Source organism: Heterocephalus glaber, unplaced genomic scaffold (genome assembly GCF_053883595.1).
Source record: "Heterocephalus glaber isolate CG9 unplaced genomic scaffold, H.glaber_assembly_v1.0 deba00001428, whole genome shotgun sequence".
In the NCBI taxonomy this organism is placed as follows: Eukaryota; Metazoa; Chordata; class Mammalia; order Rodentia; family Bathyergidae; genus Heterocephalus; species Heterocephalus glaber.
The window spans coordinates 28,768,797-28,795,350 of record NW_028258293.1 but is presented as its reverse complement, the minus strand read 5'-3'; the positions used below and the strand labels follow the sequence as shown (position 1 = coordinate 28,795,350).

The window sequence follows — 26,554 nt, the reverse complement described above, 5'->3', positions numbered from 1 at the left end:
GAATAGTATTCATTCTGCCCTAATGAGGATGTAGTCCCTGGTTTCTGGAAAGGAAACCATTTTACATCACTTAACTCATGAAACTTTCACTTGGGCCCCAAGAGATTAATTCGTCTCAGGAATTTAATTCTTAATCCTGTCCCCATAAATTAGAGAATTATAGCCAAGAAAGATTCTGGCAAAAACTTAACAAATGATATACCATGTTGTGCAAAGAATGGGTAGGGAATAAAGTGAAAAATACAGCAGAAACAAACATTTTAGATACTGTACCACATGATCTTCTTAATATCATAAACTTACAAATAAACCAGTTTGCAAAGGATATATCCTTGCCAGTCTCATTCTCTACTTCCACATCTTCCATAGACTCGAAATACTGACTCCAAGGAACAGGGGAAAAGTCCCGCTTTCTTCCAGGGCTGTGGGGGGAGGAAGTGGGAGAGAGAGAGACTGATTATATGTAAAAATTAGTTATTCATGAGAAAATAAAATGTGATCAACAAATGCTAAATGTAAATCTGAAAATAGCAAGATTCTTTCCTTTCCTTTCCCTCCCTTCCTTTCCCTCCTTTCTTTTCTTTTTCTTTCTTTCTTATGGTACCAGGGATTGAACTGAAGGCCTTTACATTGAACTACATTCCCACCCAGTTTTCAATTTTTAATTTTGAGATAGGGTTTCACTAAGTCACTAAATTGCCAAGGCTGGACTTGAACTTGCAGTTCTCTTGCCTCAACTTCCTGGAGTGCTGGGATTACAGAGGTGTGCCATCACACTCAATTAAAGAGTATTTTCTCTTAAAGATACAGAGTTCATCACAAGCATTAAATTAAAATGTTTGAATAAGTTCAAATATAGATTTAAGAGTAAAAATTTTAAACTTTATAAAATTCATTAGTGTATCTTAACATAAATTCTGTGTATATACAATACCATAAAATCTGCTAGTTTTAAAAAAATTTTTTTTTATTTATTTTTTTGGTACCAGTGATTAAACTCAGGACCTTCTGCTTGCAAGGCAGCCACAGTGCCACTGAGCTAAATCCCTGGCCCCAGTTTTTTTATATTTTTAATAGGAAAAACTCAGTACATTAGAAATAAGCAATGCAGGGGCCGAGGATTTAGCTTAGTAGTTCTGCTGCCTGCCCCACAAGTCCAAGGATCTGAGTTTGATCTCCAGTACCAAGAAAAAAAAAGAAATAAGCAATGCTGAACATAATTGCTGGCTCTCTTTGAAATAGATCTTTATAATTCACTAAATGACATTTATAAATTTTTGTTTAGGGATTATCTTTTAGATATCTGATCAGTGAAGAATTTTGAAAAATTAAATTAGCAAACAGTAAAATATTTCATAGGACCAGGGATTTAGCTCAGTGGTTCTCCCACCTGCCTTGCAAGCACAAGGACCCAAGTTCGATCCCCGGTACCAAAAAAATAAAATATTTCATAGATTAAGAGTTATAAAGCAGCTTTTTTTCGCAACGGGTCTGCCGTGCGAGCACAGGTGTAGTGAAAACCACCACTAAATCAAAGCCAACATGGGAAAGAAAAAGACTCATATCAATATCATTGTCATAGGACACGTAGATTCGGGCAAGTCCACCACTACCAGCCATCTGATCTACAAAGGTGGTGGCATCGACAAAAGAACCACTGAAAAATTTGAGAAGGAGGCTGCTGAGATGGGGAAGGGTTCTTTCAAGTATGCCTGGGTCTTGGATAAACTGAAAGCCGAGCGCGAGCGTGATATCACCATTGACATCTCCCTGTGGAAATTTTGAGACCAGCAAGTATTACGTGACTATCATTGATGCTCCAGGACACAAGAGACTTTATCAAAAACATGATTACAGGCACATCTCAGGCTGATTGTTGCTGCTGGTGTTGGTGAATTCGAAGCTGGTATCTCCAAGAACGGGTAGATCCATGAGCATGCCCTTCTGGCTTACACACTGGGTGCGAAACAACTCATTGTTGGTGTTAACAAAATGGACTCCACTGAGCCCCCCTACAGCCAGAAGAGATACGAGGAAATTGTTAAGTCAGCACCTACTTTAAGAAAATTGGCTACAACCCTGACACAGTAGCTTTTGTGCCAATTTCTGGTTAGAATGGTGACAACATGTTGGAGCCAAGTGCTAACATGCCTTGGCTCAAGGGATGGAAGGTCACTCGTAAAGATGGCAATGCCAGTGGAACCAGACTGCTTGAAGCTTTGGATTACATCCTGCCACCCACTCACCCAACTGACAAGCCTTTGCGGCTGCCCCTCCAGGATGTCTACAAAATTGGTGGTATCGGTACAGTCCCTGTGGGCAGAGTGGAGACTAGTGTTCTCAAACCTGGCATGGTGGTCACCTTCACACCAGTCAATGTCACAACTGAAGTAAAGTCTGTTGAAATGCACCAAGAGGCTCTGAATGAAGCTTTTCCTGGTGACAATGTGGGCTTCAACGTCAAGAACGTGTCTGTCAAAGATGTTCATCGTAGCAATGTTGCTGGTGACAGCAAAAATGACCCACCAATGGAAGCAGCTGGTTTCACTCCTCAGGTCATTATCCTGAACCATCCAGGCCAGATCAGTGCTGGCTATGTTCCTGTACTGGATTGCCATACAGCTCACATTGCTTGCAAGTTTGCTGAGCTGAAAGAAAAGATTGATCACCGGTCTGGTAAGAAGCTGGAAGATGGCCCCAAATTCTTGAAATCTGGTGATGCTGCCATTGTTGACATGGTTCCAGGCAAGCCCACGTGTATCGAGAGCTTCTCTGACTATCCACCTCTGGGTTGTTTCACTGTTCGCGATGTGAGACAGACAGTTGCTGTGGGCGTCATCGAAGCAGTGGACAAGAAGGCTGCTGGAGCTGGCAAGGTCACCAAGTCTGCCCAGAAAAGTCAGAAGGCTAAATGAATCTCACCCCTAACACCTGCCACCCTGGTCTTAATCAGTGGTGGAAGACCGGTCTCAGAACTGTTTCTCCCAATTGGCCATCTAAATTTAATAGTAAAAGACTGGTTAATGATAACAATGCATCATAAAACCTTCAGGAGGAAAGGAGAATGTGTTTTGTAGACCATTTGTTTTCTTTTTGTGTGTGACACTTTTAAGTTATTAGTTTTTAATATCACTTTTTAATGGAAACAACTTGACCAAAAATCTGTCACAGAATTCTGAGACCCATTAAAACAAAGTTTAATGAGGAAAAAAAAAAGTTATAAAGCAACCACAAAGGAAAAAGACTTTCTGATTCATAATTTCTATATAATAAGCACAAAGAAAACTAAAACACAATAGAAGGGTAAAATATGTACCCCAAATATGATTTTAAAATACTGTTATATTTAAAAAGCTTATCTGAATTTTTGAGAAACCTTTTTATGAAAATAGAAATGACCCAAATAATAGAAAATTACATTAGAGAAAATGCCTTTCTCAACAACCAAAATGTAAAATAAAGCAGCTTTGAATACTTGAGTGTAATCTCATTCACCGTCATATATTATAAATGTTGTAAGAAGTACAATTTGAAAAACATTCTGATAATATAAAACAGGTAGCCATAAAATATGTATTTAACTTGGTTTATAATTTCACTTCTCAAAGAATTTCAGAAAACAGTTAAGGTGTTATATTTGCAATGATGTTCACTGTAGTATTAGATATAGTTGCAAAAATACTTGGAAAATAACCTGAATGTTCCATGATAGTCAGTTACAATAGCATGATGGAATTAAAAAAAAAAAAAAAAAAAAAAAAGGAGCATTAGGATATGGCAAGCCCGTGAGAGTAAGAAGGTGCTCACAGGACCTCTGTCCTACTCAGCATCCAGAGCCCCAGCACAGTACTGATACATGGGCACTCATAATTATTTGTTTATAGAATAAAGCAATCAGCTAATAAATCGATAAATGAATTGGTGAACAAAAAGGAGAACAGAGAAACAAACAGCTTGTGCTTTTCACTAAGTAAAAACAAAACAAACTGCCTCATTGCATGGTCTAAAATACAGTTAAGAGGAGTAAGCGCGTGAAAATAAAGATACAATTAGAATCACTTTATTCCTGTACCTAATTTATTGTTGAATTTATAAATGAAAAGTTGCTTTAATTTTATTCTTGCAAATTTTGAAAACGAAGTTAAAATTAGACTTAATCTCCATTAGTACAAGACATATTTCTTACTGTTGTAATCCAAGCTGCTGGCACAATGTAGGCATTCAACAAATATTTGTGGAAGGAATACATTTGAACCTCATAGTAGCACTATTTTCATTCTTAAATAATAGTATCTGTCATATATATATACATATATATATATACATATACACATGGAGATAGAGAGACAGAGGCAGAGTTATAATTCTGCTCAACATACAAAATGCATACTTTCTGGCTTCACATTATAAAGCAAACATTTTTAAATTTTTATCATCTTGATATACAAAAATAACTTAAAAATGTGCGTGTGTGTGTGTGTGTGGGTGTGTGGGTGTGTGTGTGTGTCTGGCAGAGAATTGGTCCAGAGTCTTGCACATGCTAGGCAAGTCCTCTAACACTGAATTATATCCCAAGTCCTTTTTTAAATTTTGAGACAGGGTCAAACTAAGATACCCAAGCTGGCCGCAAACCTGTGATCATCATGCCTCAGCCTCTCCCATGGCTAGGATTACAGACATACACCACAATGCCCTGCTTCTCTATTTTCAAACTATGTCTTGAGTGGGAAACAGGAGGGAAATCTTCAGCCTTCCTCTATTTCCATATTTATTCTTCCTGTTAATGGAGGGAATTCAGAATTATATCAGCAGTAAAACATTACCTCCTGGCAGATAGCCTCCTGTACCTGCCCTGAGGTTGGATGGGGAAGATCTATAAAGTGTAAGACAAAGCCCTTTTGAAAAATAAAGTTGCTGGGCATGGTGGCACGCACCTGTAATCCCAGCACTTGGGAGGCTGAGGCAGGAGGATCACTGAGAGTTCGAGGCCAGCCTGAACTACAAAGAGAGTCCCTGCCTCAAAAAAAAAAAATAATAATCAAAAAAATAATAATAAAGTTAATACAAAAGTATTTTTGGTTGGCTATAATACTGGAAAGATTTACAATGGAGCAGCTGGGTAGTTAGGGATGTCTATTTCAACAGTGATGGATTTACTGTATTGAATATCTACTATGTTCAGTCATTGGGCAGGAGTAGTAGTTCTCAATTTCTATAACAATGAAATCATCTGGGGAACTTTAAAAACACCAAGATAGGGCCGGGGATTTAGCTCAGTGGTTTCTCAGCCTGCTGTGCAAGCGCAAGGACCTGAGTTCAATCCCCGGTACCAAAACAAAAGAACAAAAAAAACCCACCAAGATACTTGGGTCTCACCCCTAGAAACTGACTTGAATATGGCCTAAGCACTGAGAATTTTTAAAGTTGTCTAAGTTTCAAAGACAAATCCTAGGAATATAAAAGGAGTGCACATAATCTGGAATAAGAGATGTCAAATTCCTTAAAGTTCCTATCACTTCTGTCCAATTCCCTAAAACTTCCCAATACTTAGTTTGGACTTGGTCAAATTAATCAAACTGTTTCTGCCTTGGATTGCAGTGACTAAATAAAATATGTCTTTTAAAGAATCTAACAGATTTGGCATTTGTTCATTGTTCAGTAAATGGACAATCCTATCTTCTGTTATAAAAATTAGCCTCTGTGGAAGTAGGTTGCAATTCCAGCTGGACCTTTTTATTTGTTTGTTTTATTGATTTGATTTTCTGGTTGCATTTGAATTCCTAGGAAAAACAGAAGCAGGGCTTATAATTCTACTTAACATCAGTCAGTCACAAATCTACCTGTGCAAATACTAATTTGAGTATAACAACCACAACAGGGTTGTGAAACATACTGTCACACATTCTAAGGATCCAAGCATGAATTTTTGATATATGTACCTAAGATATTATCATAGTAATAGTACCGAAAATTTACTACACACAATGGTGAGTCACTGTGCCAAATACTTTATTGGAGGGAATCTATTTAATCCTTACAAAACTCTGAGTTATTTTTATCCTATTTCACAGATGAAAACACAGATTTAAAACATAAAGTAACCTGCCAAAGGTCATACAACTATTAAGTAGCAATGACAGGATTCACATCCAGTTCCATCACTCTCCAAAGCCTCTTTTCTTTGTCCCAATGCTATATTACTTCTCAAATTCTTTTTTCTTTTCACTCTCTCATTTATGCTGAGGAAAAGCAGTAAAGTTGTACTGCATATTAAAAAGGGCTTCCTTTTCACTGTCTAATTATGATTGATTTTCCCAGTGCCACAAAAACTTTATAAGTTGGCCAGGCACAACTTAAAGAAAAGTTACTTCCAATAAGTTGAAATTATTCTTAGGAGAACACATCTATTCCTAATTTCTTCATTAAAAAAAAAAGTTCCAAGGAGTACCCAACTTATACCAACCAAATGAGTAATTACCTTTGATTAAGTCCACAATTCTATATCTCCAAAAGCTGCTCCTACACACAGATTTTTCTAACACAGCTTTAGCACCTCCTTGGTGCAAACAATACATAACTTATTTACACACTCCTAGACTTCAGTTAGTTTGCAACCAATGTCAGACCTTAAATAGTGTTGGGGACCAGGCTACGTGAGGAATTACTGGGGGCCAGATTGCGTCACTTACGCCCCACAGTTCCAAGGCCAATGTGACCTGCCTTGGGAAACACAAGAGTATGCAGAAGGCTGCATGCTTTCTGATTGTGTGGGGAATGCTTATAATCACAGTACTCACATGGCAAGATAACATCTGCTGAGGACAATGTAAAGAATGCTAGTTCCTTATTAATTTGGGCAGGCATCCGGGTACAGGGAAGAACCTGTTTCCTTTTCACACACTCCCCTTGTAAAAGTTTAACCTGTTCCCTATTTTTCAAAATATCTTTTCAACTGTTACTGTTCAATGAATGACACATGACCCCTTCCCTCTATGCTTCTCACTTGCTAGTAAAAGTGGGTCAACCATGGAGGTTGTTGAGTTTGTCCACTAGAGGCAGGCTTTTCCTGGTCCCCTTGTACCTTGAATATTGTCTCTGTCTCTCTTTATTTCTTGTCATTCTCCCCTCACAGATATTTAAGGGTCTGATCAGCCCCTGACAAAATAGGCAGTAAGGAGCTTACATTATCTATATATTCTAGTCAGAATAAAATACTCTGCATTTTAGAGGTGCAGTTTTGGTCAGTTAAAAAAAATAGTTTTGGCTTATTTTATGCATAGCTATTTTACAGTCATTACAGCCTGTGTAGGCCTTTTTAGTTATAATTTTTAAAATAAATCACTGCCTTTTTCTTCATAGGGTCAAAATGAAATAGTTTTTCAAAAGCATAGCAACCCTAGGCACAGTGTTACAAGTCTGTAATCCCAGCTACTTGGAAAACTGAGGCAGGAGGACCCCAAATTCGAGACTAGCATGAGCAACCTGGCAGGATCCTGTGTAAAGATTAAACAAAAAATTTTTTTAACTATGGGGATGTAGCTCAGTGGTGGAGTGATTGCTTAGCATGAGTTCAATTCACACACACACACACACACACACACACACACACACACAAACACACAAAGTGTAACAGAGTTAAATTATACAGTACTTTAAAATAAGAATTTATTCACTCAATAAACATTTACCAAAAACCTATTATAGTATATGTATAGGCTGGTCTAAGTGAGGTGAGGTGAGGTGAGGGGAGATATGCGAGAGTTACAAGATGACAAGTCAATGCCTTTGTCCTCAAGAAGCTAGTACCAAGTATATAAATATCTAACAGAAAGTACAATCAGTTAAATACCCTAAGAGTGTACAAAGTTGAAGTGCTGTGAATGTTCAAAACAGAAAAGAAATATTACTTCCCACTTGGGGAACAAAGACAGGCTTCAAAGTAAAAAACTAACAATTAAGCTAGGCATTGAAGGACAAAGAGAATTTGGACTGATTGAAATAAAGAAAGGAGCCAGGAGTGGTGCCACATGCCTGTAATCTTAGCACTCTGGGAAGATGAGGCAGGAGAATCACAAGTTCAAGCCTAGCCTGGGCAACCTAGAGACTAAGAGAGATCCGGTCTCAAAATTAAAAATTAAATATAAAATAAAATAAAACAAAATAAAATGGGCTGGGAATGTAGGTCAGTGCAAAGACTTTGGGCTAAAACCCAAAGAATGAAAGAAAGATACACATGAAAGCAGAGAGAAAGAGAGACAGATATACAATGCAAGCTTAAGTAAGGACCTAGCACAAAGTTTGCTATAGGACACACTGAAAACAAAATAGCTAACTGGAAAGAGGTGGGAATAAGTGAAACAGTTTTGAAAAGCAAAAAGCTGAAAAAAAACTCATAGTGGAGAAAGGATGATGTCAAGTATAATAAAATGGAGAATAAATTTTTTTTTTTGCTATTTGTGCATATATATGATTTTTTTTTTTGCAGGGGTGCAAAAGTCATAGAATGTAGTAGGTGTCATGGAAGAAGGTATCGTAGAAAGTGAGGAGTCAATAAAATGTAGAGATGAAAGTATTTTAGAAAGATCAATATGGTGAATGGAACAAGATGAATGCCATTCTGGAAAAAACTATTTTGCAATAACTTTCTAATAAGGGGTAGGAGGTCTTAACCAGCAATGGAATCAAAAAGGAGGAAAAGATAGAGAGATCTTTGTTACAGCTTGTGTCTAGATGTCCCCTCAAAGCCTCAGGCAATCATAGGTGGGGCTTTTTGTAGGTGGCTGGATCTAGAGTGCATGATGGTGGGATTGATTCACAGTGCTATGCTAGGATTAAGGGTGTGCTACGGGCCATAAGGATAAGATATGAGGGATAGAAGGTCATCACTTGTAGCTTGGTGCCTTCTGCTTGTTGCTTTACCATGAACTGTTTCTCCTGTGATGCCCCTCTGCCATGCCACACCACCCTGGAGCCAGCCAACTAGGAACTTAAAGAAACCTCTACAAACTGTGAGCTAAATGAACCTTTCTTCCCTTAACTTGTAGGTGTTGGGATTTTGTCTCAGCAAGGAGAAAGTAACTAACACATCCTTTTAAAAAGCCATTAGCCAGTCTCCAGTTGATGGGCATTTGGGCTGTTTCCAAGTTTTAGCTATTACAAACTGCACTGCTATGAACATGGGCGCACATATATCACTGTGGTATGATTCCTTTTATTCTTTGGGGAAGATCCCCAGCAGTGGAATAGCGGGGTCAAATGGGACTTCCAGTCCTAGTTCTTTGAGGTATTTCCATACTGATTTCCACAGTGCTTGCACCAGTCTACACTCGCAACAGCAGTGGAGCAGGGTTCCTCTTTCCCCACAGCCCCGCCAGCATTGGTTATTGGTTGATTTCATGATAGCAGCCATTCTTTCTGGAGTGAAGTGGAATCTCAGTGTTGTTTTCATTTGCATCTCTCGAATGACCAGTGATGTTGAACATTTTTTCATGTATTTATTTGCTATTTCTACTTCTTTGTCTGAGAAATGTCTGTTCATTTCAGATGCCCATTTTTGGATTGGGTCTTTAAATTTGGGAGGTCTGATCTTTTTAAGTTCTTTATAGATTCGAGGTAGTAGACCTTTGTCTGAAGAAGAGCAGGTGAAGATTTTTTCCCACATTGTGGGTTGTCTCTTCACAATGCTGGTGGTTTCTCTTGCTGTGCAGAAGCTTTTTAATAAGAAGAGATCCCATTTGTTGATTGTTTGTGCTAGTTCACGGGCAACTGAGGTTTTGTTCATAAAATCTTTTCCTACACCGATGTCTTCAAGGGTTCTACCTAACCTCTGTTCCAACTGGTTCAGAGTTTCTATTTTAATATTTAGAATACTAAGCCATAAAAAATGAGAAATTAGAGACACTTATAGCTAAGTGGATGCACATTGAGGCAATACTCTTAAGTGAAATAAATAGGACACACATGTGTAAATACCGAATAGTTTCTCTGGTGTGAGAAACTGAAAGTGTAAATAAGGACTAAATGTATAATAGGTAATGTGAAATAGGAAGAAAAGGGGCAAAGGGGAAGGAAGTGGGAGGGCTAGGGGAAAGGATAGAAGGGAATGGGATTAATATGAGAAAATGGAAAAATAGGAACAAAATCTTTGTAAATAGGGAGGAATGGAGGGGTTGAAGGGAGGGCTGGGCAAGGGTGAAAAATAAGAACCAAGAGAGACTATGTAAAGGTGCAAATTTCCAATGATGAATGTCATTATATTGTATACCTAAAATGTACCAATGATTAGAATGAATAATCGATAATGTAAAATAGGAAGAAAAAGTCCAAAGGGGTAGGGGTAGTGGGAGGCACAGGGGAAAGGAAAGAAGGGAAAGGAAAAATGATGAGAAATGGAAATAAAGTCTTTGTAAATAGGGAAGGGTGGAGGGCGTGAAGGGAGGGCTAGGAATGGGGAAAAAATAAGAACCAAGATGCATTATATAAAGGTACAATTCCCAATGAGAAATGTAATTGTATTGTATACCTACAATGTACCAATAAAAGAATTTAATACAAAAAAAAAAAAAAAGGCCATTAGCAAGGGCTGAGAATGTAGCCTAGTGGTGGAGCACCTGCCTAGCAAGCATGACCCCCTGGGCTCAATCCCAAGGAACATTCAAGAAATGGAGAATGACTGAAAGAATCAAGAGTCAACTCTAAAACTCTAAACTAAGAGTTGAATTATTAACTCATACTATTTGTAAATAAAAACTACTTCAGTAGGTAAAGGTATACAACATTTTTATGTCAAGATAAAAGTTATGTCAAACCTAACAAAATAAATGTGTAATTTCCTCCTACCTCCTATCAGAGGAAGGAGTTTAGCAGGTAGGGAACAAGGTAGTACTGTACTGTGAGAGACACAAAGCAAATCTGATTGCTGCCTAATTCATGTGAATCAAATGTGTTTTGGACCATTTGGTATAATCACAAACCATATTCAGAATCTGATGAGTGGGGATATGAACCATCAATCTGCAGAAAATGCATATATATACATACAATTCCACTAGCTTCAAGAAACCTATCTGTAAATTAAGAGTCCTCTTATACTCTGACCTCAACAACCTATTTCAAGAAGAAAAAGGAAAGATAAGAATAAGATACTGTGCTTTAGTTCCTACATCTAAAAATCATTCTCCATTTACTACCAACTAACAGGGGTTTTTTTGTTTGGTTTAGTTTGATTTTCTTGAGACAGAATCTCACTATATAGTCCAGGCTGGCCTTGAGCTCACCAAGCTGGCCTCAAATTCATGGCAATCTTCCTGCTTCAGTCTCCCAAATGCTGGGATAACAGGCATACACTACCACACTCAGCCTATACAGTTTATTTTTATAACCCAGTTCTGCCTTTATTAACTATATGACCTTAAGCTAGTCACTTAACTTCTCTAAACAATTTTTTTTTCATGTCAGATGGGGTTATATTAACAACCTTATAGTGGTTGTGATGAGGGTTAAGATAGCCTTCTCATTGCTTACTCTCAAATTAGCTGTTCTTTCTTTTAATTATAAAACTAATAATTTTCTAACATTTTTTATTTCTGTATGTACTATTCTCCAATCAACCCACCTAATTTGGCACTAATGTGAAATCTATGAAAGCAAAAACATTCTCCATTTTTTCATCAATGTATTCCCAGATACATCAATGATTAATACCTGTTGACAGTATGAAATGAGTTACTATGACAAAGGACTTATCTTGATATCTCAATAAATATTTATTATGACCAAATAAATACTATAACTACTATTAAGTGGCATTGAGGCTAATAAATACAATCCCTTTTACTTAAGTCTAATAAGGTTTCTAGTAAAAGAAAATGGGATGCTATAGATCTACACTAACCAAGAATGTGGTAAAAGAATTAGGATAAACACATACAGCAATCAAATAGACTGGCATCCAGAAATAAACTAACACTTATCAGTCACCTAATTTTCAAAAAAAAGGGGCCAAGGCAATTCAATGGAGGAAAGGATAGTTTTTCCAACAAATGATGGGACAACTAAATATCCATGTGCTAAAGTGAATCACAAGCCAGGTGTGGTGGTGCACTCCTGTAATCCCAGCACTCGGGAAGCTGAGGCAGGAGAATCGCCAGGAGTTTGAGAACAGCATGGGCTACATAGCAAAACTGTCTCAAAAAAAAAAAAAGGTGAATCATAAACCTAAATGTAAAAGCTAAAACTATACAACTGAAAAGGAAACACAAGAGTAAAATTTCATGATCTACAATTAAGCAACAATTTCTTAGATATAACACCAAAAGCAGAAGTGATAGAAGAGAAGATTTAGACTTTGAGCTTCACCAAAATTAAACTTTTCATTAAAACTATATGCACATTCATTCACACATTATAACCTATAGAGAGACAGGTATAGTTTCATGGGCAATAGCAAGGGCTCTAAAGTCAGATTATCTTACTTTAAATTTCATTTCCAATGATTACAAACTTTGAGACCTTTGGCATATTAATCTGGTCTTAATTTCCTCAACAATAAACTCTGAAAAGTGACTACAAGTATCCTTCATTCTAGGATCCATAACTACCATAGAGAAATAAAATTCTAAGGCAAATAACTCACAGATGGCATAAAACACATAAGGAAACAAACCTATGAAGATTTCATATATTAAACTGGATGAAGTGACACATACTTATAATCATAGCACCATTCTGAAGCAGGAGGACTACAAATTTGAGTCCACCCTAAATGGTGACTTAGCAAAACACTGTCTCAAATTTTAAAAATTAAAAAAGGAGGGCCGAGGATTTAGCTCAGTGGTTCTGCCGCCTGCTTCGCAAGCGCAAGAACCCGAGTTCAATCCCCGGTACCAAAAAAAAAAAAAAAAAAAAATTAAAAAAGGAGTGGAGATACAGCTCAGTGCAAAGGCCCTACATTCAATCCCCAGTCGGGGGGTGGGGGAGTAGGGAGGAGGAGGAGGAGAAAGAAAAAAGAAAAGATGTAGTATTTCCCAAATTAATCTGATTTGAAGCAATGCCTATCAAAATTACAGCTAACAGGCGGGTGTGATGACACATACCTATAATCCCAGCACTCTGGGAAGCTGAGGCAGAAGGATCTTAAATTCAAGCCCAACCTGGGCAATTTACTGAGTTAGTGAGACCCTGCATCAAAGATGAAGGACTGGGGATATAGCTCAGTGCAAAGGGCTTGGGTTGAATCCTCAACAACAACAACAATAACAATGATACAGCTAGCTTCTATGAAGAAATGAGTAAGTTGATCCCAAAATATATATGGAACTCAAAGGATCCAGAATAGTCAAAATAATTTTTTAAAGAACTCCAAATCTGAAAGTCTTACTTCTTGATTTAAACTTACTACAAAGGTACAATAATCAAAAACAGTGCACTACTGTCATACCAACATCAATGGTACAAAATTTGAGAGTTCAAAACTAAATCTATATATTTATGGTTAAAGGGTTTTTCACAAAGATGCCAAGATAGCTCACTGGGTCAAATGGTACTGAGAAATTGGTAACCCATATGCAAAACAAGGAAATTAGATGTATTCCTCCCATCATATATAAAAATTAACTGAAAATGGATTACAGATTTACATGGAAGAGCCAAAATTATAAAACTCTTACAGAAAAAAAAAACCAGCCATTTTTCAAAGGTCCCTCGCACTTATAATTCCTAAGCTTTTATGGGACTGTGGCAAGGATTGGCTTTTATTCTCTTTCTCCAAGGAGTTTTCAGTTTTCTCTTCTCCACTGAGTTAATATGCTTCAACTTGTTTTTTCTATATTCTTAAATTTTGTTGGTACCTTATCTTCCTTCCTCTTTGTCCTTTGATTTTATTCCTTTTTCCAAATTATTTTACTATAATTTAATGAGGTTTGCAGAGACAATGGGGAGAAATACATAAATTAATTTCTAAATAACCCCTTGGGCAGTTATTATCATCCATGTTTTAAAAATGAGCGGCGAGGAGTGGTGGTGCATGAGTAATCTCAGTGCCCAGAAGCCTGAGACAGGAGGATTTTGAATCTGAGGCCAGCCTGGGCTATGTAGCTAGCAAGTTAAAATCTAGCCTAGATTACATTTTGACACCCTGCCTCAAATATGAATATATAAATAGGAGAAAATAAGGTCAAGAGAGGTTAAACACCTTGTCTAAAACTATAGAAAGTAGCTGAGCTAGAATGACTCTATGAGTCATTTCCTTATCAATTTTTAATACTATTCTCAAAATAATATTAGGTTCTCCATTCTTGATATCTAAGCTGGCAATAACACCCAGAAATCCCTAAGAAAGTGGTTCAAGAGGATTCATTCCTACTTCAGGGAGAGTAATAATTGGTAAAGAATGTTTGTAGCAAGCTTGAGCACCAGAGAGACTAAAAAGAAAGTCAAGATTTACAAATGTAATAATGATAGGAGGGAGCAAGAGCATGAAGTCATAAGAATCAAAGTCATCTCTTCAGTTTGTCTGATGCCATTTGCAGTGAGAGAACACAGAATGACTTTTGAATGAGTTTGAACTTAATACTGATCTACCATGTTTTTGAAAAGCCTAGGTCCTATTTTGTTGGCCATTGTTGAGAATATTAAGTTGTCTTATAACTGGGCACCATGAAATTCAAAAATGGAAATAGTGCATTTCCCAGACTATCCTGAACTGGACAGGACAAGATGTGAAGAGCTGACACAGTCAGAGACTACCACAGGGACAGAAGATAAACTTGTGGGCCCTTAAACTGTTACTCATTAAAAGTATGATTTGTATTTTCTTCTGAGGCAGTTGGGAACTTAAAAGTAGATGCCCAAAAGGTAGGTGCCTAAATAGCCAACTAAATAAAAGCAGAACAAATCTGACTTTCATTTTGTAAAACTCTGGGTCAAATCCTTTCTCAGCTCTGCATTAGTCATGTGAGTCATTCAGGGAATGTCTGTCTAAAATTTGGCAAAACAAGATTTATTAGCTCTAAATTTATCTCGCCTATACTATCTCCCTTCAAGACTGAGGACACCAACATAAGAGATTTACAAGGACATTCAGCTATGCCCAATAAGTTTCCACTGCCCCAAACCTAGAATCATCCTAAGTTCACAAAAACGGAGACTGCCCCAAGCAAGAATCATCTCACAAGAACCAAAATGCCCGTCCAGCCATCATGACTCCTCCAGAGCTACCATAATGATCAATCAGACCCCAGCTCACCACAGCATCCCCTAAAACTGGTCTCCATTCCTTTGTGAATAGACTGGTTTGATCACCTCTTCAGACCTGTGCCCTTTAGTTCCTCACACTGAAGCCCTTTTCCTATCTTCTTTTGCTTTCCTATGACCAGCTGGACCTCTATCAGAGCTGTGGCCCCTTCATTTTATCTTATTTTCCAATTACAGCTTTTTCCCATAAATTTGTTCTAAAAGCCTCAGTTTGAATTTCTATTATCACTGAAGCAAGAACTTAGCCAGTGACAGAGCTAGGATATTTAGCTGATGTGATTTCAAGCAAATACATGAAACTTTACCTCACATAAAACCATTTTCATGTAAGGTACTTAATCCATGGGCAATTCCAACCTGCTGAGTCAGACCACATATCATATACTTCATTTAAAATGCATAAAGACTGCTGTAGTACAGGAAGGAGAACTGTAATCTTATACCTTTGATAATCAAGTTCTACTCTGCCTAAATTAGGAAAAGAGCCTAAGTTTTATTTCCACTATTCATCCAATATAAGAACAACATAGTTATTAACTTTTTTTCCCAAAAAGCTAAAAGTAAAGAGAAAAAAGGTATATAACCTTTCAACAAACTAGGATTTTTTTTCCTTGCTTCACTACTTAACAAATAACTGATGCAAGCTTGACTTTGTTTTCTTAAAATGTGGGTAATACGAGCCTAAGGAAGTTGTGAGGAGAAAATGAGATGGTATATGTATGGAATCATTAAACTGTAAAGTGATATAAAAGAAACTTATCATAGTTCGTCAACTCCAGGATACATTTCTTTTCACATTTAAAATGATAGTATCTTAACAGTGCTGTAGTTAGTTCATGTTAATAGTCCTAGCTTGATTTTCATTGGCAAACACCAAAACCAGCATCAAAACTTTCAAGATAGCCAGGTATGGTGGCTCATACCTGTTACTTGAGTTCAAGACCTGCCTGGGCTGCATAGCAAATTCAAGGCTGGCCAGGACTACATAGCAAGATCCTGTCTCCAAAACCAAAACCAAAATCAACAAGAAAACCTTTCAAGATAGGTGCTGACAACTTGGGAGAAAATCTTGGAGACAAATATAAAGTACTCTTTCAAGCCCTAAGAAGTTAATAGTTATTAGGAGGGGTAGGGGGTAGTTGTTCAATCTGATGAGTTAAACAGTAAGCATCAAAAGTAAGACAGCTTAGTGAGAAGACCCTGGGTTCAAGCCCTAATACAGTAAGAGAGGAAAAAAAAAAGATAGCTTTGTACATCTGTATTTCCAAATACTGAGGAGGCTGAGGGAAGAGGGTGGCTTATGTGCAGGAGTGTGACCATATTGGGCAGAAAGAGAGATGAATGAAAAGAGGAGAGGAGAGAGGAGGGGGGAAAGGGAAAAGGGCAGAGAGGGAGAGAGAGAGGAAGGAGAGGGGGAGGGAGAGAGAGGGGGAAGAGAGGAAAAGAGAGGGAGACGCAGAGAGAGAGAGAGAGAGAGATCAGCCAGTCAAGTTTTAATGAAAGCAGAAAGGGAATCCTAGTTATATGACAACTTTTCTAAAATGATCTGAATTTAAACAAAAACACAGCTACTGAGATACCATTAGGAAAGCAAGGAAGAAGACACGGCTTTTTATGTTTTACAAGGGCTAAATGTAGCTGCTTACCCTTATAATTAATATATGTGGCATTATCCAGTGATCAGAATTTATGTAAGTTATTATTCTACCACAAAAAGAAGAAAGTAATTAGATTTGGTCTCACAGTTTAAAAACCAATGAAGCCTCTGATAAAGTATATTTCAGACCAACAGCTATATAACCTCTTCCTCAGACCCAACTGCATGGCATAATAATCTAGAATAAAAAATATATGTACTTCAAAAGCAAATAACAGGGCCAGGGCCAGGGATTTAGCTCAGTGGCACCGCGCGTGCCTTGCAAGCACAAGGTCCTGAGTTTGATCCCTGGTACCAAAAAAATCAAGTAACAAATATCTCTAGAGTAATTATTTTAGAACCTCCTTCCAGGCACAATTTGCCTAAACTGCATAAGCAACTAATTTAATTCCAAATCACTTAAAGAAACATCTGAATATGCCCTACATGGCAGACCCTGACATACTTCCTGGGCACTTGGTTAAATAAATAGGCCAGAAGTTCCTATTGATTAAAATTTAGTCATTTAAAAAATTTAAACTTTAAAAAAATTTGGTTCCTGCCCTTAAAAGGAGGTGAGAGTGGTAAACAGTCACTGCACATTGCAGCTGTGACAGAAGTATGAGGTATGATCAAAATGTACAAGCCCTCAAGCATGCTAGGTAAACCCTCTACCACTGGGCCACACCCCCAGCACCAAAGTTTTATTCTTATTAAATACTGACCTGATAAAGAACAGGCAAAAGTGCAAATCTTCTATTTAATTATCAACGTAAGATTATAATTTCCCAATAAACTGTGAAAAAATGTGAGTACATAGAGTCTCCAACTTAACAATGTGTTTTATATTCCAACTAACTTGTGCATATTGAAGCATATTTCTCCTGACTAATAATATCATGAAATACTGGTAGGTTTTCTAGATAGCTCCACTCCCAAGCCTGTTTACCCATAAAATGTTAACATGCCATTTTTAATGAAATTCAGCTAATAATGTTGTAGTTCAGGTGATTAACACAGAAAACTAAATTAAATGTATTTTAATATATCTTGAACCATGATTCTTATACTTAAAGAAAAACTAGTTTAATTTAAAAAGATGAAAAAGAGTAAATGAAACAACAACCTGAGCTACGTTGCCTTAAGAGAGCAAGGACAGAGAGGCATAAATATGGAATCATAGGAGAACAGGGCACAAGTTCATTATTACATAATGTCAATAATCACAATTCTGAATCTCACTTCTATATTCAAAAAGTCTATGGCTCCTCCCTCCCATTTACTTCTCTACTGAATTCAGGTGGGCAATTCTAAACTTCTTAAAAACTGTCATCTTTCTATTGTATTTGAGTGTTATTCACTCACTCAACAATATTTATTGAGCTCTTATGTGCTAATTACTTTGGGACAAGTAAATAAAATACAAAAAGTTCACAATTAAATTAAGGAAGACTAAAACTGTAGATCACAATCTTGTTGCTAGTAAAATATAGGAAAAATTGTATACAGAGGCACTATTAATTGTAAGATGAACCACTTAGAAGAAAATATAATACAATTACTTTATCATTTACAATTCACTTTATATTTTTATATAAAAAAGAATTCAAGCTAGGCATGGTGACACATGTCTGTAATCCTATCACTCTGGAGGCTGAGGCAGGAAGATTGCAAATTCAATCCATCCTAGGTTGAATTTTAAGTGACTTAGTGAGATCTGTTTCAAAATAAAAAATAAATAAAAAGAGCTTGGGATGTAGCTCAGTGTGAAGGCCCTGGGTTCAATTTCCCAGTACCAAAACATTTCTTCATTTTATTTTTATATAAAGTAACTTTCTTATACTTAAATAGATGCATCATATATCACTTATAAATGCATATATAAAAATAAAAATGTGAGCAAAAAAAAATACTTAAGATATTCCTGACAACTTTCTTCATATTTAGAGTCCTACCCTCTTCTGAATCACTCTGACCAATATAATTCTCTGTGTTTCACAAGAACTTTGGTGATGGAGTATTTCTTAAAACTACCAGTTTTGTAATTATGTAAATCTATTTTACTTCTGGCACTCACTCTTTAGCTCATCTGACAGAACACTTACCCCTCCTAATAACCATTCAGTTCTTAGTGGTTCAAAGAGTACTTCACATTTGTCTCTCAAGATTTTCTCCCACATTGTCAACACTTACTTTGAATATTTTGATGCTGACTTTGATGTTCACTCAGGTAACGATAATGAGAATCAAGTTAGGATTGTTACCTGACCAACAGCATTATAAAAACACTTCATTTTAAATGTCAAAAGAAATTACAGTTGCTGTGGTGCATGCCTATAATCCTAGCTACTCAGGAGGCCAAGCAAGGGTGATTGCAAGTTCAAGGCCAGCCTGGGTAACTTAGCAAGATCCTGTTTCAAAATTTTAACAATTGAAAAAAGGGTTGGGGATGTAGCTCAGTGGTAGAGTGCCCCTGGGTTCAATCCCCAATACTGCAAAAGAAAAAAGAAAAAGAAAGAAAGATATATCTTATACTTGATGAACTGTATTAAGTTTCAATTATATTGCTTTACTATTTAAATAATGATTCTACACATACACCATCTCATTTTTTCATCAATCTATAGAATTAGTTTTATCCATACTTTGAGAAAACAAAGTCAAGGTTGCATTATTAAGTAATGAAGCCAGAGAGTGAATCCTAATTTTCTGATTTTTTATTTTTTGGTTCTTTGTTTGTTTTTGGTTTTTTTGAGACAGGGTCTCAAAAAACTCAGGCTGGCCTTGAATTCATTGTGTAGCCCAGGCTGACCCCAAACTCATGGTGACCCTCCTGCCTCACCTTCCTCAGTGCTGGGGTACAGGCACACACCACCATTGCCCAGCTTGATTTTTAAAACCTATTTTCTTTCTCTTACAAGGGAGCAGAAGTATAGATCTAATGATAAGGATTAAAATGAAGTTGACAAACCAAGATCTCTAGGAAAATCTAGCCCACTGTCTATTTTTGTACCACCCATGAGCTGAAAATAATTTTTATATATTTAAAAAGTTGGGGAAAATAGAGAATATTTAATGATGTGAAAATTATGTCTTCAAGGTATGGAGCTATTTTGGATTCCAATTCAAACAAACCATTAAAAAGTAAGAAATAAAATAATGTGACATTCAAATTTCAACATTCACATATTTCTACATAGTTGCTGGAACACAGTTATATTCACTGACATTGTGGCTACTTTGACCCTACTACAGCAACAGCTGAGGAGCTCCAACAAAGACTACATGATCAGTAAAGCCTAAAATACTTCTATTTCTTCATAGAAAGTTTGCTGATCCCTGATATAAATGATATAAGTGCTACAAAAAACAGAAAATGGAAAGATCAGAGTAGGTTAGACTGACCAGGAAAAGCCTTAGAAGTCACTTAAAATGAATGGATGGTGCTGCATGCCTGTAATATTAGCACTGAAAGGGCTAAGGGAGAAAGATCAAGAGTTTGAGGCCAGCCTGGACTACAGTGACACTCTGTCTCAAAAAAAAAAATTATGTGCCCATGAAATCAAATTTTAGAAAAACATTTACTTATAGAAAGCACAAAGAAATATAAACAAAGGCCTCCATACTCTAGGAGCTCTAATTTTACTGAGGAAACAACAAATTTTCATAAAATTATCATAGATAAATTTGACACAATAACAAAAAGTGCAATACAGGTATATTAATGAAGAAAAGGTAACAAGTGAGTGGAAATGAAGGTGTCATAGGTGCTTACAGATATAGTCAGAAAATGAATGGGCTAGAGTAGTCTGAAAGAGCTTTATGAATTTTAAAGTTTGGGTAGGACTTGAAAAAGTGAACAGGAAAGGCATTACAAGTAAACTTGGCAACTGATATGTGCAAAAAACATTTAGGTTGGTTGAAGGGTACAGATCACTAGAAGGGCTTTTCCTTAGCATTTGTGAGGCCCTGGGTTCAGTCCCTAGCACCAAAAACAATTTTTTTTTAATTATTAAAAGTTGACATGACATGCTGAGACATGACTACAGAAAGCTTTTAATGCTAACCTTTAAAAGTAGATGCTTGCCAAGCATGGTGGCACACACATATACCAGCACTTGAGAGGCTGAAATGAGAGGATCATGGGTTCTTGGCCAGCATGAGCTACAAAATGAGTCCAAGGCCGGCCTGAACTAAATAATGAGACTTTGCTTCAAAAATAATGAGTAAATTAAACTTTTAAAAAAGTAGATGCTTGTTCTGGTCCCTACACTTGGCAGTCACCAGTGTGTTGGTACTACCTTTTTGGGAAATAATCTTCACTCAGAAAATAGATAAATGGGGCAAAGGCAGAAAAACCTAATCCTATAAAATGAAGGCTGCGAACACAGGTTAGTGCAAAGGTCCTGAGTTCAAACCCTAATATCAATAAAGTAATAAATAAATAAATAAATAAATAAATGCAGGGAAATATCTACCTCACAGAATTGTAGATAGATTAAATAACACATAAAGTTACTACAACAATGCCTGGTACACAGTACTTACAAAAAAAACCCACACTAATTGCTATTATTAAATTACCCAGAAATACTCTGGAATTAAAAAGGGCAATTTGAATTATGGAAACTCAAGAAAAATCATAAACTCTGAATATACACTCTAAATATTCAAATACAGCTAAGTAAGGTTTAGTGAAAATGGGGCAAGGTGATGTAAAATGGCTGAAACAGTAAGTCACAGAAGAAACTGTTAAGGAAACAGGCTCAAGTTGACAGCAAGAGATGGATGGGGCGGGGGGTGAGAAAAAGCAAGTGAGTAAAAGGAAGACTCTTAGAGAAGTTTTGTTCTAGCACGCCGGGAGGCTAAGGCAGGAGGATGGCAAGTTTGAGCCCAGTCTGGGCAACTTAGCCACTTAATGAGACCCTGTCTCAAAATGGCGGCAGGGGTTGTTAGAGATGTAGCTCAGTACAAAGGCCTTGAGTTCAATCCCTAATACTATGAGAGGGATAAAAAAGATGCTTTGAAATTGGGACTAAGGAAACAGACTGAATCCTAGAATATAAAGTAATAACATAAACAACTCAAATTAAGTATTCCCAGGATAACAACTATGATTCCAGAAAACAACAGGTAACAAGGGTCAACAGACTCAAGTTTCAGTCCTTTGCGGCCCTACCTTCTAAGAGAGCCTTTTTTTTTTTTTTTTGGTACTGGGGATTGAACTCAGGACCTTGCACTTGCAAGGCAGGTGGTGGCACCACTGAGCTAATTTCCCAGCTCTAAAAGAGCTTTATTATCAGGAATATTTGAGGAATATTTGAGTCTTATTATCAGGACTATTTGACTATTCCCAGCCTCTTCATTTACCTTACAAAATACAAAATCCACCGAGTCTTTGGTTCCTCAACTATACAGTGCAGTAGTAAAATGCGAAAATTCCTATTCTCTCTTTTAGCTTTATGATTTGAGGGGAGAAGAGAATCTATATTTATCATTAACATCAGACTTAGATAAGGCCTACTTATTTACCAAAAGGCAAGTAAAAAAGAAAATAAGCCACTTGAAGACCACAGAATATTCACCATCTGCTCTTCCCTTCATAATACTATGTAAAGAAGCATCTTTCTATAGAACCTTTTTTTCCCCCTAAAGAACTTTCTTTTCCAGTATAAGCAGTATTGAAGAGATCAAATCATCTGTTTAAACACGGTAAGTTACTAACAACCACACAATCTTCTAATGAGCAGATTTTTCCTTTATCTTGGTATTCCCCCATCCCAACTCAATTCATCTTCAGAGAACTTGTTTTGATGAAGAAGCTGAACTCTAGTTAAATTTATCTGAAACACGTACAGTTATAAAAAGCTAGTATTTTCACATACTGTATTGGTATCAGAGTTTTGTTGTACTGGACCATCAAATTTTAGCTTTAGAAAGACAGCAACTAAGGCACATATCAAAAATAACTATTATCTTAATTTTATACTCCAGGTTAATATTCCCAAATAACCAGTTAGAGTCCATCCTTTCTGTCTTTTAAAGCCAAAGCAATCTTCATTTTACCTTATATCTGGCCTTCTACCCCCTCTGTTTATAACAATCTAACTTCTGTCAAAGTTTTCACTTTTTTCTGCTATATCACAATCAGGTCTCTAGTTGCATGCTTAGTTTCCCTCCCTGTTTTTCTAACTATTGTTGCCATCCCTCAATCTCACTGATCAAATTTATTATTTTTTTAAATTCCTGTGATCAGTTTTCACAATACCGTATCTATCCTCTGCTCCTCTGTGATTTTTAACATATTACTCTTTTTAGAACCTAAGGCTTCTCTTGCTTGTCCTTTCCCCAAGAATACTACCAACCCATCTCTAGAATTCACAAAGTAGTATTGGAAACTCTTGACATCCCTAAGCATCCCTCCTACCCCTTTTCTCTTTATAATCCCTAGAATTCCAAAATTTCGAATATCCCTCAAAACCTATTCTATTTTCTCTGCTTTCCAACACTATCTCTTCCACATTCAACTAATTGTGCTTTCTCCTACACCCAAGTATCCCCTAGTGTGGCATAAGTCATTCAAGGATCTAAAATTCCAAAGCTTGACTTTTCAACCCAGCTCTCCATTTCCAACAAACTCTTCCCCAAAACATTTTGAGTGGCTACTCCCAGTGCTTCATTAATTCTCAATCTTAGACCACTACATAGCTTTCCTCAATCTTACCTGCCTTGCCCAAATCTTTGTCTTTAAGCTTCCCAGACCTCACCTCTGCAGTGCTTCCATTCCCCAAATCCCATTCCTATCATTTCTGTCTCTATAGTCTATGGTCTCCCTCTAAACTCAGCCCTCTTCCTCATCGCATTCTGCCACCCCCAACCCCTGCCTCTCAGAACAGTCTCCCTGAATATGTTCTCTACCATTTCTTAGACCTATTACCCAAGCTTTCTCAATTCTCCCGTAACAGACTTAATCTCATAGTCACACCCTCACTTGCTCAGCCTCACACTTCAGAGAACTCTCTCTAGAACCTTCGGATCCCTCATTCTCTCTCCTCCAAATCTGTCTCTGGTGTTCTCCATTTCTCTCAGTCTTTGTAATATCCAGTTTTCACGATCTTCTTACTCCTGCCAAACATTTCCTTCGTTATTTCCCCGATTACTCAACTTTTTTCTCAGCCATTCCCTCAGCCCTCCATGGCAGATTCTACCTCTGTCACTGTCCTAGAGTTACTTCTCTCATCCCTTAAATTATTCACTCACCTTCCCCAATCTTTTCCTCATTCCATTCTCCCTTCAACAGTGTTATCTGTCCTCCAATTTCTATTGACTTGGCGCCCCCCTAGTCACCAAACTGCCATCTACTCCAAATAAACGTCTCCAGGCCGCCAACATTTCCTCCTATCCTTTGCCTCCGCTCCCGAGCCGCTCTAAACACCCAGACACCATTCTCCAAGGCCAGGGCTGGGCCTCTAGGGAGAAGAGGTACGAGTCACGTACCCCATTCGCATCTTGGCTCCGCTCTGACTGCCCCCGCTACCGGGGAGAGGAGGGCGAGTGGGCAGGCGGCCAAGGTGCATGCTCTTCTCGAGGGCCGACATCAAGGGGAGGCCGCACGTCGTCAAACAGTAGCACAAGATTCGTCCCACGCTAAGTGTGGCCCAACCGATCACACTTAGCTCTCCTAACGACGCCCTGTCGCCTTTGAACAGCACCCAGAAACCGGCAGCACCGCCTACCGCCCACCGGCTCTGTAAGCCCCGCCCCCTCGCCCCGGCGCTTCTGCCGGAAGTGCGCAACAGTCTTCCCACAAAGGACGCTGGGTAACGGAGTCTGAGGACCCTGCAGACCCCTAGAGAACTTGACGACCCTCGACGGAAAGAGGAGCGCTCCTAAAGGCAATGCACGCTGGGCAATGGAGTCCTCAAAGAGCATGTCCCTTTGCGCTTGCGCAGCAGGAGACGGCCCTGTCCAATCCCGCATAGGTAGCGTAGCGAAGCATCCTGGGTGTTGTAGTCAATTGGCAGGAAGTAGTCTTGGCGCCTTCCCTTGACACCACTTTCCGGAGACTGTTGGAGAAAGAACCGCTTCTTCCTGCCTCCCACGCTGCGCAGCGGCGCTGGTTGCTGGGGAACGCAGGCGCCGTAAGAAGGGATGGCGGGAGGATACTGCCTAAGTGCTGGAGCGGGAGTTGAGTTGGTGAGGAAGAGCTCCGGCGAATCATGAAACAAAGAAGAGACCAGGAACCTGGGGGCGGCCGTGGGCGCAAAAAGAGAGGTAACCCGAGCTGTCGAAAGTTAAAGGAAGCACGGCGTACGGAATTGTAGGGAGACTTGCCACCTTGCCGGTAAAGGGGGAGAAAACACGCAAGAGAGAAAATCAATAGGGAACCAGAAGGCTAAGAGAGTAATCTCCAAAGAATGGAAAGAAAATGGTGCCTGGGTGGTAAGAAAAAAAAGGTAGTGAAGAAGGGCAAGGGCTAACATAGTATGGGTAGAGGAAGAACAAAAAAAATATGAGAATGTTTTTTTATGACAAAGGTAAATGTATACGTGTGCACATGTGTAGCCTTAAAGGTTCACAGGGGGCTGGAAGAAACACAAATTGAAGAGAGGTGTATGTTAACGGTCCTGTTGGACAATGACCACGTTTTATTACTAAATCCCCAAGAAGTGTCACAAAGTAGGACTCAGTAAATGTTAAGTTAATTGAATTGAAGCATGAAGAACTACGAGCAGGAGTTGGGAAAGACAAAATGTAGAAAGAAAACATGTGGGGAATGACAAGATATGGTAGGATTTGGAGTGGGGGTTAAGGGCATGAGGATCTCTTGAAGGACCTTAAGACTTCCTCACGGTAGTAGTCTAAGGAGAAATGAGCTTTTGAAATGACTAGGTAATGTTAGCTGCAGTGAAAATAGTCACTCTAGGAACTCAGGACAGATGAGAAAACTGGAAATTGAATCTCTATAAGGCTGTCTTCAAGTGGGAGGGAAGGCATTTTTTACATTATAAAATGTAAAATTTTATAATGTGAACCTACCTTTTTATATGATAGTCACTTTAGTGAAGATAGAGGTGTTGGGAATAGTCTTAGTACATTAGGCTGTTGGGTTGAGGACTGACTACAGTCTGGGAATGAATCTTGTCTGAGCTGTTTAAATGCCACTGAGGCAGTTTTAAGATAGTATCTTTCCTGTCAGAAATGGACCGTGGAGGTGTCCAATGCTGGTGCTCCCTGTATCAAACCGGTCAAGCATACTAAATTGATGGAAAGAATGTCAAAGTAGAAATAATTTAACAGTAGTATAGAAAAGAATGTGCCATGTGCATATGTGGGAATATTCATGGGCATACCTGCATATAAGTTTTTTTTTCTTCTTTGAGACAAGGTCTTGCTATGTAGTTCAGACTGGCCTGCCTCATGATCTTTCTGCCTCCGCCTCTGTGTGTTGGAATTACAGGAAGCCCCACTATACCATGCATATAATTTTTATATTAAAACTAATTATCCATGAAGGTTATCGTGGGTCTTTTCTCCACTATATAGAAGAAAATGTTTGCTTTAGTATTTCAGAGAATTGGTTGTATAGATTTCTGATCTAATAGATTTCAGTACATTTTCTTATGAAGCATTACCTTTCCCCTAGAAAGGTCTATATAATATAGG

At 38.0% G+C, this 26,554-nt stretch overlaps 2 protein-coding genes and 1 pseudogene across 8 annotated transcripts in view; 2 read left to right on the top strand and 1 right to left on the bottom strand.

The window, feature by feature from the left end:
• Ppme1 (protein phosphatase methylesterase 1) overlaps positions 1-24,813 on the bottom strand; it is a 53,515-nt gene extending 28,702 nt beyond the window's left edge. Inside the window, exons 1-2 of one of the 2 annotated variants that reach the window (XR_001182281.3) lie at positions 24,386-24,737; positions 329-422 (exon numbers count right to left, since the gene is read on the bottom strand). Coding sequence is in view for 1 of the 2 variants with exons in the window: in XM_004863249.4 (XP_004863306.1) it covers positions 329-422; positions 24,386-24,486 (195 nt within the window). In the remaining variant the exon portion in view is untranslated. Of the gene's footprint in view, positions 1-328; positions 423-24,385 lie in introns of both variants that reach the window. The other variant, XM_004863249.4, reaches the window with a different exon arrangement.
• On the top strand, positions 1,105-3,548 carry LOC147828043 (elongation factor 1-alpha 1 pseudogene; annotated as a pseudogene).
• A 64-nt stretch (positions 24,814-24,877) lies between the features above and the next one.
• Positions 24,878-26,554, top strand: part of C2cd3 (C2 domain containing 3 centriole elongation regulator) — a 136,344-nt gene continuing 134,667 nt past the window's right edge. For 5 of the 6 annotated variants that reach the window (XM_087211326.1, XM_087211322.1, XM_021243320.2 and 2 more), the window contains exon 1: positions 24,882-25,162. In XM_087211326.1, coding sequence (XP_087067452.1) covers positions 25,108-25,162 — 55 coding nt within the window. In that variant the 5' untranslated portion in view covers positions 24,882-25,107. Of the gene's footprint in view, positions 25,163-26,554 lie in introns of all 6 variants that reach the window. The other variant, XM_087211321.1, reaches the window with a different exon arrangement.